Source organism: Talpa europaea (assembly GCF_964194135.1).
Source record: "Talpa europaea genome assembly, chromosome: 14".
NCBI classification, from domain to species: domain Eukaryota; kingdom Metazoa; phylum Chordata; class Mammalia; order Eulipotyphla; family Talpidae; genus Talpa; species Talpa europaea.
The window spans coordinates 14369079-14384580 of record NC_140082.1 but is presented as its reverse complement, the minus strand read 5'-3'; the positions used below and the strand labels follow the sequence as shown (position 1 = coordinate 14384580).

The 15502-nt window shown below is 48.7% G+C and overlaps 1 protein-coding gene across 1 annotated transcript; it reads right to left on the bottom strand.

Moving 5' to 3' along the window:
* Positions 1-3299: 3299 nt before the first annotated feature.
* PIK3IP1 (phosphoinositide-3-kinase interacting protein 1) lies at positions 3300-12583 on the bottom strand (the record flags this gene model as incomplete). The annotated part of the gene is made up of 6 exons (XM_084254324.1): positions 3300-3504; positions 9903-9981; positions 10083-10280; positions 11249-11368; positions 11469-11585; positions 12502-12583. 6 exons carry the CDS (start codon positions 12581-12583, stop codon positions 3300-3302), a joined length of 801 nt encoding a protein of 266 aa, XP_084110450.1.
* Positions 12584-15502: the final 2919 nt, after the last annotated feature.

Genomic DNA, 15502 nt, shown 5'->3' with positions numbered 1-15502 from the left:
AGGACCAGCATATGACTTGGGGGAGTAAGAATCTTAGCACTCTCTTGACCTTGTCCTCATGCAGCCACCGCTCACCCTTTACCGTGCCTGGTACAGGACGCAATTTGGATACCAAGAGGTGGTGGCAGAGCCTCAGAGCGGAGATGCTGGGAACAACAGCACCGGAGCTGGGCTATCTGGCTTCTACCTCCCTTGTTGACTAGCCAGCTCACTAGCTCCTGACTTCAGGTTCCTGAGTCGCAGCCTCAGATGCTGCAAAGCCTTGGCTCTCCACCTTGGCTCCCAGAGCACCAGGGACTCATCGGCACAAATAGATTTGCCACCTCCTAGGTGTTTATGAGCTTGCACCACATTTAACAAATGGGGGATAGGTTTGGAACATTACTGCAGTGTGTGATGGCTACATTGGGGTGGGATGGGTAGGGAGTGACCCAAGAGAATGGTTGCTGTTAATATTATTATTGTATCTATTGGGTAATATGTGAAATACTGTACATAGATAGACCTGATGAGTTGTAGGGTTAGATGTCATCTCTGGCCAGTTTGTTAGATAGACCATACTCGTGTGTAGTTTCCAAGTTTGCTGTCGGCTTGAGGCCTAGACTCCTAGCAGCTGCAGCAAGGTCAGTGTTGCATGGCTGGTTATGGCTCATCTGTCCCTAGTAATTGTGAGAGTGGGTCCAAGCTGGGCCATGGAGTAGACCAAATAAATTAAGCAACTAACATCACTGACATTTCTGAAAGTGAAAGTCTCTGGGGGCCTGGCTCAGGGAGATAAATGTGGAGAATGTTCCTGGCCCCTTTTCGGGCCCAGGTCACATGATTCCACACAGCAAGGGGTATTCGTACTCCCCAATTCTAATTACCTCTCCTTGTATAGACACTAACCTGCTCCAGAGAACATGCATACCTGAGGCTACCCAGTCCTTGAAACAGGTCTGACTGACTCCCACCTACCAGCTGAGTCATCCCTTTAGGGTGTTACATCCCCACCCTGATATCCATACACTCCTACAGCTTGGATATCCTGCTGTCCTATCCACAGGACTGGTTCCACCTTCATCGTGGGAAGAAATGAATGCAAGTCACCCCCACTACTTGTTTCCCTGCAAGTGCTTCCTTCATAGGAAGCCTGTTTCTTGTTGCTGCACTTGGGAGACATTGCACAGGGAGTCCATTGGCAGGATGCTGCTGTCTGATTAATAATGGGATCCTGGACACAATATACATGCACATACCCAAGGTGCCTGCTCCCAAAGCTTGGAGAGTCCAACTTCAGGACAGAATCTGGTTCTGGAGAAACAAATGCCCTGGGTGCCTCTTGCTGGTGGTCTACAGAGCAGTGTCTGGACATGAGCAGCTGTTACCCCGGGCAGTCCTCATCGCTGAAGTCCAGCAAACACTTGGTAGCTTTCCTCTGGAGCCCTAGGAGTCACCTGAGATGTGTGCAGGCAGCCCAATGGCCCAACCCCTCAGCACACCTATTCCTCCAGCTGCTGTAGCACTACTACCCTGTCTCCAGCCACTGACAAGACTGTCTGGATGTTTAACTACCTCCACTTCCATAAGAATGCCCAGGGTGAGGGTTTGTAGTGGCCAGGTCGCTGCACACCCATCTTCTCTACAGCTTCAACCCAAAAGATTGCTGTGAGGACAGTCGTAAGTAAAGGCTACCGTTACCACCCAAGCAGTTTGCCACCTACCAGTTACAGGGCCTTCCAGTTATAGGGCCAGAGCCACACAGCTATTGACAAGGTAACCAAAAGCTCCCCAATATTTGGTAAAAACTTGGCAATTTGAAGTCTTTTTTTATTATAGTCGAATGCAGAGCAATTTCCTGCACTTTATACGCAGGTATCAGAATGAGGTATATAAAATGTGTATACAGAGAAATGCTTTTATAGAAAAGTAAAAACCAGTAATGTTCTCTTCATCATTAACTCCAAGGGACCCCCAAGGCCTAGGTTCTATTAGTAAATCCCTCCAGGGAACAGCTGCTGAAAAGAATGGGCTCCCACTAAGCCCCCACCCTCATTCTACATGGGGGCAGTGGAAGGGATTTAGGAAGGAAGTTCTAAGGGGAGGGAGCACTGCCATGGCCTCCCAGTGTAACCTCAAGGCCTGCAGGCCCTGCTGAGCCACTGGCATCAACACGACAGAGGAGAAATGCCCTGCTCTTGGGCATGCCACTAGCCTGCTCAATCACCTTGGGCATCCCTTCTCCTTGTGGGCCCCCGTTTCCAAAAGGCTTCAGCCCCAAGATCCCTTACAGTGGTTCTATGATTGTTTTATAAGTTACAGGTTGTGACCCGGGATTGTGACCCTTGCTCAGCTGCCCCACAAAAGGCACTGGCCTGGAGGGCAGGGCCACCTACAAACTCAGGCCACTGCAGGAGCAAGCTCTGAAGCACTTCATTGCCATGCCTATGAGCTTAGTTTCCAGGGTAACCTCTCAGAGGCAGTTTGCGAGGCTCCACAGTATAATTCCCACAGGTTAGCTGGCTGTTTCTCACCCCTGCAAAATGCAGAAAGGTCACCATTCACCCTGAAGAGACGGGCACCCCGGGTCCACCTCAGGTGCTGAAGCCTAAGGCAGTCACGGATCCTTCTCTACCCTCTTCCTAAGTGGAATGTTCAGTGCAATTCTCTTTGAAACAGGAAGAGGCCTTGGGCCTAATCCATGGTTGTCAAGGCACATCACTGCCAGCAAGCTGGAGCATACCCAGCAGCCTAGGTCCCATTCTCAGCCCACGGTTTTTAATTTTTGTACAAAGCGTGTTTCCGGTTCACAGAGGTCAGTAAGGAGTTTCATCCCAAATATTTAAAAAACTATATATTTTAAATGCCCCTCCCCCAACCCTGACCTGCTTGACCTGAACTATGAATAACAGTGTGCGTCACTCAAGCCCACAGGGAATAAATGGAAAGGCAAAGACTCAGACCATCTTGGATAACAGAACACAGAGGGAGTCTGGGGAAACTCCCATCCGCCCCTGGTTCAATTCTGGGGCACAGGCAATGTTTGGAAGCCCTTGTCAGCAGCACTACAGTGGGGGCTGCCACTGTCTCCATCCACAGGCAAATTACTGCTCTAAGGGATGGAGAAGAACTTTGGTAGGACCCTACCCAGTGTCACCCTCAGCCACAGCACCACCTGCTTATCTCAGGATTCACACACACAAAAAAGGTGAGAGGAGGGATTTAACCACAACAAAAAGTGTAGATTCTCCCAACTGTAGGAGGGTAGGTTGTCCTGCGCCAGTGTCTGCCTGGGCTCCTGTCCATTGTGGGGGGCGGGCTCAGGCCCCAGGAGTGCCTGCTTGGCCCATGAGGGGGGCACTGCCCTCCTGAAGGTCAACTGGAGTCTGGTTGGAGTGGACAACAACAGTCTTCTCATCCACGATCTCACAGGTGGGGTTGGTGAAGGCAGACAGGGGCAGGGTGATTCGCTGCATCTCCCTCTCACATACTTTCTGCTCATGTCGCGCTTTCAGGTCTTTCCCCCTGGCAGGAAAAGAGGGAAGCGTTCAGTTATGTCTCCAGCATAGCTTCTGTTCATCAGATACCATCCCTGAGGTGCAGGGGCTTGCCATGGTCACAGCAGGGGCAGGGGCTAGACATGGTCACAGCAAATCAGTGACTAAAAGTATTAGATCTCCATTCGGCCAGACTGCCTTGATGCAACAAGGGGGCCTTAACACTCTGGTCTCTGGCTCCTTGTCTGTAAAGTGAGGATATAGCAGCATGAGCCTCTTTGCAGTGGGGCTCAATGAAGCTAATATAGAGGAAAGATTAAGTCCACCAGTGCCCATGAGATACACCTGCTGCACCTCCCCCTGCAGTGACCTTTAGGGCTAACCGGCCCTTGAGGTGGCCTCATCGTCTACTGCTGTGCTGGTCCGCGGCATACACCAAGTATAGTCTTAAAGGCCAGGACACTTAGATAGTTTTGTTCTTTCAGCTCAGGGCTCCAAGAGACCCAGAGAATTATTCCAGCCCTAACCCATAAAGCTGCTCAGAAAACTGACATGACCATCCTGTTCTGAGACAGTTGCATTATCCCACGTACAGGAAGGTCTAAGTCCTGGCTGGATAAAAGTACTTCCCCAGGCCACGCGGGGGCAAAAAGGATTCAGGGCCGCTGTGGTCAGTGGGAGACACCGACAGTCAGACTCGGGGATTTTCAATGCCTCTGACATCTGACAGTGCTCAGCCTCCCTACTAAGTGATGGTACGGTCCTATTTTACTCACATGGAACCCTCATTCCATGCCAAGGACTTCCGATATGTTATCTCATTTCAGTCTCAGTTCATCCCAAATAATTAGGTCTTTTCATTTGTTTTACGATAAGGAAATGGCACAAAGAAAGTGAGGAACTCTCCAAGGACATAGTAGATAGAGTCAAACCCAAGTCTGCTGGATTCTGGCTTATACTCAGAAGTTCTGACCTGATCAGGGTCACCCCAAAGAAGAGAGGGGGCAAGGACTCAAATCCAGTCTTCTGGGCGGGTATGCAGGGCGCCCCACCCCCTTGCAAGCCAAAGGTTTGGTAAGTGCCTGGCAGACTTCACAACAGAACCAGCACCCAGGGCCTATATCAGCAGCCTCTGAAGCCAGCAACCAGACACATGGGCTCAGCTGTCAGAAAAAATCTCCCAGAAAGGCGCCCACCCCAAAGAGGCCTTGAAAACAGACAGCTTGATGGATGACTTGGTGAAGCACCACAGGCATGCTTCAGATATCCTCAGGGAGAAAGCTGAGCTCACGCGGATTAGGCATCCATCATGATGGAGGAGGGGCAGTATGCAATGACAAAAGTTTCCAGAGATTAGACAGGAAAACTGAGGAAACAGCAGGGGAGGGAGGAGAGGAGTTTGCACAGGTACCTCAGATCTGTCTTTAGAGCAACCAATTCTCTTGTGTTCTAGTACCAGCTCAGCCTTAGTTGTGTGAGACCTGGCAAAACACGTCTCACCGAGCCTTGGTTTTCTTATGTGTGAAATGGATAATTTTGCTTCAAAAGAAGATAATAAATATGAAAGCATTTTGAAAACAGTGAAAACTATGGTAAAACTCAGGAGGTCATGATTTGCCCTGAATACGACTTGACTCACCAAGCTACTTTATCTTAATTTGGCTTCCCAAGGAAACTGTCCTACTGACCAGCCTAGGCAAGTATTGTTTACATGACCTCAGCGACTCTCTTCTTCTCTGACCCTTAATTTCATCTGTAAAACAAGGGGTTGGATTTGAGCATCTCTAAGGACCCTGAAATCCTTTAAAACCCCTTTTATGAGATGTGCTCTGATCCCCTCTTAATTTAAGGTCACAGGGGGGCATATTTGTGAGCTCATCTCCCAGAAACACCCTGGGTGATGGAGTTTCTGAGCTCAAGCCTGAGGCTCCTGCCCACCTTTCCCATTAACCTCTGAACTAAACATTACCAACTCCTATGGCAGAGTAACAGTAGTTTGAGGGGAAACTGAGGCACATGGAAAAGATCATTCTCTCACTCAAAGGCATCTCCACTCCCAGCCTGACGTGCACTCATCAGTTATAGTTGCTGCCACAGAAAGGAAAAACAGCTATCTTCATAATTAAACAAAAAGCCAAACCCTTCAAGGTTGTCCATGTAGGGAGAAACCTGGACAGCATTGAAGATCTGAGTTCAATTTTATCAAGGGAACCCCCAATCCAGCAGAAGAACAAAAGGTAATTTGCAAAAGATGTGGAGAATGCACGTGTGTTTCCTCAAGACCAAATTTCAAAAGGCCTTGGCGGGCTCGGAGCTAGAGGGGAGTGGAACTCATACTTCTCTGAGTACCTACTGAGATGCCAAGAAGGGCCTTTATCTTATCCTAGATGAGAAACACTACCTATCCATCTACTGCTTGCCACACATACACTTTATGTACGTACCATCTTCATTTAATTTCCATCCAACTGTGCAAGGTAACACCCCCATTTTACAGATGAAGAAACTGAGGCTTTGGAGTCTGACTCCAAAGCCCTGCTTTCCTTGCCTGCCACCTTTACCAAGCATCTGGCTCTGGTCAGGTTGCATCACCTGCAAGTCTTGTGGGTTGGGGGAGGGTGTGGAAATCTATTTGTATTAGCAGGGCAGTGCACAGCTGTAAAAGCAGCCAAGGGTAAAGGAAGCAGATGCTGGGACTTGTCTGGATAATAGTCACAGCCATTTAAGAGCCTCAAAACACACTCAACCCCATGTGCCTCCTGTTACCAGTGCCTGTGAGTCGTGGAGATGCAAAGAAAGCCCACAGGTCCTTCCAAGACATGAGAGAGGCCACCAGCCCTGCTGCATTGACCACTTGGCCACCCAATCCCTGCTCACTGCCTTTTCAGGTAGGGGTAGGGGCAGTCTGGCTATTTTCTGTTAACCAAGAAAGAACAAAATAATTATTCACCCACTCAGTTCCTTTCCTAGGGGGTGAAGTGGTGCTGACTTACAGTTTTTCCCTTGTCTTTTTATCAGAAAATAAGCGCTCCCTCTAGATCTAGCACTGACACTGTTGGAACAGGCACGGAGCTGCACAGTCAGACTGGCCATCTGAACCTCGTGGCCTAGACAACCAGGACAAAGACCCACCACGGCAAAGTGCCTAATCCCTTAAGAGGAAACGTGGTGCTGCCCACCCTTCCTAGCCATGGAAAAGCTCCATCTCATTAGCCTGAAGGCCTTTGGCAGAGTTTGTGCTTGCGGTAATTCTATCCAGGCTGCTCCTGGACCAGGACTGGGAGGTTGGGGGGCTGGCCAGAGAAAGCAGGTGTGGATGGAATGGCTGCCAGCCCGACATCCTCTTCTAGGGTGATGAAGGCACCGCAGAATTCCTTCAGGCAACACAGGTTACTTCAATGCATTACGTAACTTCGAGCCACTGCCAATTTCCCAGTGAGCAGATCTGTGCCACTCTGCTGCATGGGGCAAGTTCCTCAAGGCAGTCAAGGTGATGAACACCAACGAGTACCCAGACCACTGTCTAATTTCATCCTCATGACAAACCTACATGATGGCTATTAGAGGTGGGCAGGCAGAATCAGAGAGGTTAAATCCTGTGTGTTAAATCATGTGTTCCAGTAAATGGCAGAACTGAGATTTAAACTTAGTACGGCCTGCCACCACCAGCAGGCAACATTGTCTTTTTAGGAAGTATCAGAGCTGGGAGGATCATCTTATCTAAACCCCTGACTCTACACTATTTTACAGATGAGGAAACAAGAAAGGTAAGTGACTTGCCTAGTGTCACACCCTGAATTGGTGGCAGTTCCAGAACTAGAATATTGTTCTTTGGACTTTTAAAGCCAGTTATTTTGGTTGTTTTTGTTTTTGAAAGTTTCTAGTTTTGCTATTGTTCTTTGCAAGTCAAAGCAAATTTCCATGAAGTCACTGGGACTTACTGGAGATACTGGGACCTTGGGGGAGATACTGATAATCCTCAGACACATCTTAGTAGCTGTTTAGTTTGGACAAGGCACTTAAGGTCCACTCGGTCTCAGTTCCTCCCTGTAAAATGGTATAAAGTGCTTCTTCTAGGCAAAACAGGAATGGCAGCTCTCATGCCCGCCTGTGACTATGCAGGTGCCTCTCTTTTTCTTTCTCCTTTTCCTAATAAACCTGTCCTTTTAAAAGGTTAAAAAAAAAAAGTTCTCATTCTAATGTGATCATGAGGCTTGGGTGAGATAATCAGGGAAAAGCCTTCAGTAGCACCCTACTTATTAGGAAAGTATGTCTTAATTGGCTGCTATTGTGATTATTTAACTTAATTGCTGTTCTGGTGTAACATTTAATACGTATGATCATTTTGAACGGCTGGGGGTGAGGTGTGCATGAATATGTGTGGAGGGGGAATATAGCCCCAAACAAGAAGTCAAGGTGGGAAGGAACGGTAAAATCTACACAGCTCTTTCCTGAACACTGTTCTCTGTCTCTGGGGAGAGACAGGCGCTGAGAGCTTGCCTCTAACCCACATGTGGTTTCCTGTTATACACTGTGTTCTCAGAGCACTCTGCTAAGGAAAGGGGTGGTCCGGTGGTTAGTGATGGAGCATCTGACGACGGGAGTTTACAAGGAAGTTAGTTCTAGGCCTCATGGCCATCCTTTAATAGTCTAAGGGAGCAAATCTAGAAGAAAAAGAACTGGCTTCCCTGCTGGGCTCGAGTACCTAACTCACAATTAAGGACATATAGCCAGTGCAAGCGCCTGGAGGCCTGGAAACTGTCACAGGATTGGGAGAGAGCCAAATGCTATTCAGCAGCCGAGAGAGGAAGAAATATTTCAAGGGTTAAATTTAGCCAACAAGGTTTGGGTCTGTATGAATTGTAGGCCAGAGCCACCATATCATTTCCTATGACTCTGAAATGAACAAGCAGGTGTCCCCTGGACCTGCCACATCAACCATCCCTCGGGGTGTAACAACCTCAAGAGTCAGGAAGAGTCTCTCAAGTCAACACTTCCCTTCTCTGAACCTCTCATTCCTCAGTCAGAAAATAAGTGAAGCGACAGAGCTCAGAGAACCTTAGCTCAGTATCTGCATTTTATAAAGGAAAACAGCTACTGTTTCCTGACCACTTACTGAGTATGCCTTAGCTCCAGAGTAACATTCTAGAATAGAAAATGGAAGCAACTTGCCCAAAGCCACACAGAGAGCTAGTTCAAAGACCTGCCTCCACCAAATGCTTGGCAAGGCACATATCCCCTCTTGCTTTAGTTTTCTAATCTGTAAACTGGGAATAATAACAGCATTTGCCTTGTAAGGATGGTTGTGAGAATTAAATTAAACTATATAACGGCAGTATCTGGCACATGGCAAATATTCGCTGCTGCTGTTCGTGCTGTTGTTAGTCATTGAATGCGATGTTTGACGGTTTCCCGTTTTTCACCTGTGAAATGAGGACATCTACGTACTGATGATACTGGGTGATCCACTGGGGCTATGGTATCGGACGTAGCCCTCAACATTGGAAGATAAAGGCCATCATGTCACTTCCCTCATAAGCCTTCTCAGACCATTGAAGAGAGGTATCACAGACACCCAGGGCTGGAATCAAATGCCCTGATTTTGCTCAAGAACAGCAAATAACTTTCCCAGAGTCACCCAGTGCTCTAAAATTGAATGCAACTTTGGCTTATCCTGTACCCATCTCTGATTTGAGGGACCTTTCCCACATGGTATCTCTCAGGGGGGCTCTCAAAATAAGCTTTCCTCCTCCTGCTGTCCCAGCTACAGGTCATGTTCCTAAGTTCTCAAGGTAGCCTCCTTGGCTTTCTCATATGTGGTAAGGAGTGGCAAGCTGATTCTCTGCCCTCCAACTCACTTTTTGCCTCATGTCCTAGAAGAGAGCTCTTCTTTCAGCTTAGGGAATTCTAATCATACTGCAAAAACAATGGCTGGGAATCTTTTCTAGTAGCAGAATTTTATAACTCACAAAACAAATTCAGTCTCTGGGTCTCTGCCATTATAGGGTGCCCAGCCTGGTTCCTTCAGTGCCATTCACTGCCATGCCAGGAATGCTGGATTAGAGAGTGAGGAAACTGGTGGAAAATGAGCTGGGTTTCAACCTAGCTTCTGCCACTCCCAGATGGTGTGACTTTGGACAAGTCATTTCACCTATCTGATGACATCTTTCTCATCAGTAAAATGAGGAACCAGAGTCCCTACCTCATAAGGCTTTTGGGGTAAGGAGGTAAAGGCATCAGGGGAAGGGCTGTCCAATGTCAGCTGGTTAAGACTAGAACTAAGTGTCTACATCTTGAGCTTGTTTTTTTTTTTTTTTCAATACTTCACTTCCTTTTAGGTTAAGAATGCCACAAAGGGGTCTGGTTTTTGACTTCATGTACTTTCTTCCCCTCCTTTCAAGAAAACACAGAAGGGAAGCTACTGACCTCTTGTAGGTGTAGCCCAGGACAATGCCGGCTCCGATGGCAATGATGATCACCATCATGGTAATGCCCAGCACATAGCCTGCCGAGGACAGGAGATAGGTCGCATGAGCCTCACCCCAGACAATCAGCAAATGACATGTCCTGATGAATCTCACAAGGAGAGGGGTGGGGCAGTCATACCCAAGGTTCCCAGGTCCTTTTTCTCCTTGGAATTCACTCGCACATGCTGGCTGATCCCAATCACTGGCTGCACAGCAGCCGCCTCACTCCGGGCAGGCAGGGCATTGGCAGGAGCAAACACTTGCACCTCATCTCCTTCTGGCACCTCAGATGCTGCCTCAGTTTCTGATGAGGCTGGCACAGTCTGAGTAGTGGCCTCTGGAGGTAAAGTGGAAAAGAGCACTCATCAAAGACTGGTCTGCATGAATTCCACAGCTGAACCTGGCCCAAGGATTGGGGGCGACGAAGAGGGCCCACATTAGTATGCCCACCCCACCCGCAACACACACACATACTGAATTCAAACCCTGTCCCACGGGGCAACACCAGGCCTGAGAGGGCTGCCCCATAGCTGGGTCATGGAACTGTGAAGGGAGGAGGTAATAAAGGGCCTCTGCTGGCTCCCACGTCTTCATCTGCTCAAATCTTTGCCATCTTCCAAGCCCCAACTCGGTTGTCCCCTCCCAGAGGTCCCCTCCACTCAGGAGAAAAGCCAGGGCTCCTCTGAGCAGCTCACAGTTATCAACCCCACGCTTTTGCCAATCCCCGTTACATGATTTAGTTTATCCCACTTAATCCCTGAGCACGGCCTTGGTGCCTCGGGGGCAACAGCCTGCTCTGTGGACCAGAAGAAACTTGGATTCAAATCCGTGCACGGCCATCGCCTCTGACGAGGCACTGCACACCGACGCTCAGCAAACGCCCGTGGCGTCTCCTCGGAGGCGGCGAGGAGGGCCTGCGGCGGGTGAGCCAAGCGCCTAGCACCGGCAGACGCCCCCGAAACAGCGCGGAGCCCCTGGCTAAGCGTCTCCGGCCCGCGGCGCGGGGCACGGGCCCCCCCCCCCCCCACCCGGCGCGCCGAGCAGGAAGCGCGCGGCCGAGGGGCGGGGCCTCCCTCCCACGGTTGTTTACAAGGCGCTCGCGGAGGATGAGCTCACGCGGCGCTGGCGGAGGCGACCAATGGGAGCTGGGCCCCTCGGCCTGGAGACTGCCCTGACCAATCAGGCGGCGCGGGGGCGGGGCGGGGCCGGCCGGCGTCGCGCGGCCGCACGTGCGCGGCGGGTGTAACCTCAGCTCCCAGGTGCCCCGGGGGCGGGGGCGCGGGTTTCCGGGTCCCGGGCGGCTACCTGGGCAGCGCAGGTCCTCGCAAGGCCGCTTCTCAGGCGCGCCGGCCTCGCCGCTGATGTAGCACCACGGGCCCCGTGGGTCCTGGTCCGGGTTCCGGCAGTAGCTGTGGTTGCCGGCGCCTGGGAGGAGGGAGAGGCGCCATGAGCCCCGGCCGGGGCCAGGACCGCGGCCACCGCCCGCCCGCCCGCCCGCCCGCCGAGGCCCGGGGTGGTCGTTCACCTGACTCAGGCGCCAACGCTAGGCTGCTCTGTGCGTCCAGCCAGTTGAGGCAGAGGAGGCCCAAAGCGGGAGAGGGCTGGTCCGCCCGGTACAGGTGGTCGTTGTCCCAGAAGCAGCCTGTGAGGAAGAGGAGGCCCTCAGACTCTTGGGGGGCAGGTGGCGAACCAAGGCGCTGTGCTTGGCGAGCAGAGGAGTCCAGGCCCACCTGACCTTTCTTCTGCCCCGCGGGGGTACAGGGAACCCTACTGGGCCTAAAGGTCCTCACGTGGAAACCGCCCTCCCACACCCCCAGCCTTGAAGGGTTGTTGTGAAACCCGAAACAGAGCAGAAGAGAAAGTGCCTGTGAAGCCCATAGCCAGTGCCAGGAAGCACTGCTCCAGTGCAGCGGGTGGTGACTGAAACTTGTGGCCACTTTGGCCTGACCCGGACTCCCTCCCTTTTGAAGATGATGGGCGTTTTGGGGCCGGTGGGCAGCCAGACCTGGAATTCCTCCCTGTGTTGTCATGGCTATGTGTTACTAACTCTGGTGCTCCCTTCTCCACGGATACCGCCACACTCCCACTGGCAACACCCCCTCCCAAGAGAATTCTACAAAAACCTTGATTAGGTCAGGCAGAAGAGGGAACCTGCCTCATCGCTGCCAGGATGTGTCTCCAAACTCCCAGTCCCCTCAGCAGGAGAGCCACAGGGAGAGACTGGGGGAAGAGGGCCTGTGCTCTGAATACACCATGCAAAGCCCCTGAAAAGAACAGGACTTAGGGAATAGGGGAGATGAATCCCCCCCTCCAAGTTCCATCCACTCAAAAGCCTCAGGCAAAGAAAAGGAAAGAGAAAGTGGCTATTTGCCTTTGTTCTTAATGGCAAAGATGGAGCTGCAAGCCTAGCAAAGAAAGGAGGAGGAAAAAAAAAAGCTTTCATGCTGAAATTGTTTTCTGCCTTTTTCCTGTCTAACCTACTCATGCTCGAGAAATGGGGAGTTTTACTCTTTTCTGCTTCAGTAAGTTGCTGCAGAAAGGAAAGATTGTAATCTCACCTCCAGATCCATCGGCTTCTGCGAGGAGCATGTTGCTGACAAGGAATGTTTGCACCCAGGCCAACAGCATCCTCACCTTCATCTTGCAGGTGGCTGACCAACCAGTGTCCAACTGGGGTCCCCTTGGCGCCAGCTCTGCCTCCTAGTCCCAGCCTTACAGTCAGACCAGCCCTTGTTATGCTCTTCTGGTAAACAGCCTCTCTTTAGAACTGGGAGCTTCCCAGCTAGCTTGCGGCAGCGATGTTTTTCGGCTGAAAGGCGCCCCCTGGGTCCTAAGTCTCCTATACCAAGCAAAGTCACTAACCCTGAGCCAAGAGAGGAACTCAGCCCTGTGGAGAGAGGCAAAGAAGTTCAGGTTGCATGTAGCTGCGGATCAGTTTGAGACCTGCATTGGCTGCATCCCCATGGCTTGTCATCTCTTCTGTTTCTGTATATGTGAGTACAGAAAGTGATTCTGTCAGGAGGCATCATTGGCAGGGGAGGGGAATCACAATCACTAAGATCTTTTTAATGGAGGAGATTTTAGCTCCACAACCAGGAGGAACTCAAGATCACATAGGGGGCACAAATAAGAGTATCCAGATGAGCTTAACTCTTTACTGCCATTCTTAAAAAAGAAAGCCTTTGTGGTTTATACATACATTTATGAACACTGACTTTTTTTTTTTTTAACAGTGTAACTTTGCCAAGATCAGTAACATTTGCTTGCTTATATTTGGGGTTTAAGGTGTCATATATAGTAGGAATGCACAAGGGTCTTGAGTTGAAAGCACACATTGTACAAATATTAGGGATGTTTGCTTAGCTATATTGTAATAGTCCTTTCCACCAGCCCTGAATTCATATACAGGAAGTTTAGTAAAATTTTTGCTCCCCTCCCCACCCCCCACTGCCCTGTGGGAAATTCATTAGCAGTGATTTATATTTATCACTAAACTTCACCACATCCATATAACTTAGGGCTTTTGGAGTTAGGCAGAAGGGCCCTCTTCCTGTTTGGCTGACAGTTCAAGTTCCCAGGGAACATCAGTAAACTGAGAGATAGAGCAGAATGATTCGCCAAGACTACCTTGTGACTCAGGCAAATCTCAAAATAGAAATGGGAGACTGTTTTGATCCCAGAACTTGCATATTGCCGGCAGTAATTTAGGGAAGAAAAAAAATCTTTACAAAATAAATTTTAAATGTTTTATCAAGAAAGCAAGCTGATATCAACCTAACTAATCTAAAGTGAATTTGAATTCACTATAGTTAGATTTTAGAAGTAACAGAGAGAAATTTAGAGATGTTTGATTTTAAAAATTAGACAGGGTTTGATTCTTTCAATTTAATAAGACACGTTATTTTGATTTTGCAATCACGCTCCTATCTCCCCATATAAACTTCTGATCCCCTGACTCCTGACTTGATCTACACTGGAAATTATACCAGTCTATAAATTTATTCTCTCTCTCTCTCTCTCTCTCTCTCACTCACTCTCTCACACACACACACACACACACACACACACACACACACACACACACACACACAGAAAAGCCAAACATTGAAAAGTTAACAATTCTAAGATTCAGGGTTCTTTTTTTTTTTTTTAAAGATTTATTTATTTTTGCATACAAGAACTGAGGTACAGGCCAGATGCGAGGGGGGTGAGAAGATTCACCAGAGACTGAGGAACAGAACAGTCGGATTGACTAAAATACACTGCTGAGGGGAGCAGAGGGCGAGACAGGAGGGGTCTGCTGTGCCATGTGGATCACCTTCCTGGCCGGGGATTGAACTCATGCTACAGTGGCTGCCAGTAGCTTCATAATGCTGGGTCTTAACCCCTTGCACCACCAGGGAGGCCCACATTCAGGGTTCTTAACACTTTTATTAATTTTACAATTTTTTTGAGAACCTACTACATGCTAGATGTAGCCCTATATAATAAGAATACATCCGTAAACAAACAAAATAGCAGGTCATCTTAAGTGTCACGAAAAGAGGTCAAACAGCAAGAGAGAGTAATAGGGTGATATTCCGAGGTTAAAGAACACTTACACAATTTTTAGGGACTCAACTGGACATTTCTATAGGCAAAAGACTGAAGCAGGCAGGAGTTTTTGCACAATATTCCTGGCAGCTCCTAAATCCTCTTACAGCATTGCAAGAGATAGATGAAATGTATTTTGTCTCACTACATAAACTTTGTGAGCTTGAGAAAATGAGAATGCAGTTTTTAATTACAGATTGATTCCCCAACACCTAATCTATTGCCTTTGTATGCACTGAGAGCTCAATTATCTGATGAAGCTTTCCCGTTTAGACTCAGAACAGCTATTCCACATGATTATAATACTTTTCCCTCTGATTATGGTAGACGCAGGCCAGACACAGGCCAGCATCTGTACCATTTTCAGATTATCTGCTGTGCCTATATAATGTGTGAGCATTTCTCTCTCAGGAGCCCCAAAATTCCTTGCCTGTTGCTATTAAATAATTTTTCGAAATAAGAACTCCTTAACTTGATACAGTGAAACTTTCTCTTGTGCCATGTGTCTTATCTGGAACAGTACTGCCTAGAAAACATGTAAGACAGGCCAGAGGAAGTATGTTTCAGCTTCATCATCTCTGCTTTTTCTCCTCTTGTAGCTAAGACATTTACCAGGATGATTTGATTGTTTTGTTTATCGGTACTTCAAAGGCATATTCTATTGTACCGTCAGTACCTTCCTTCATCAAGAAAATTAGATTTAGTTCAGAGACGTGTCTGTCGTCATCATTGGTGAGGTTTTGATCTTTTTCTTATGATCCATATTTGAGCTTTGTTTCCTGAATTCGTATAACATGGCTATATTTTATGACCTACAGTTGCTCCACACTTCTCTTTTGGAAATATTACTGCAATAATAATATGATGCTGCAGAAATCAAATACCTATTTTTGCATGCTTATGTTCCTAGAGACAGCACTGTGAGCTATAATATTCATATTTTACTAAAATTTTCAGGGATGTTTG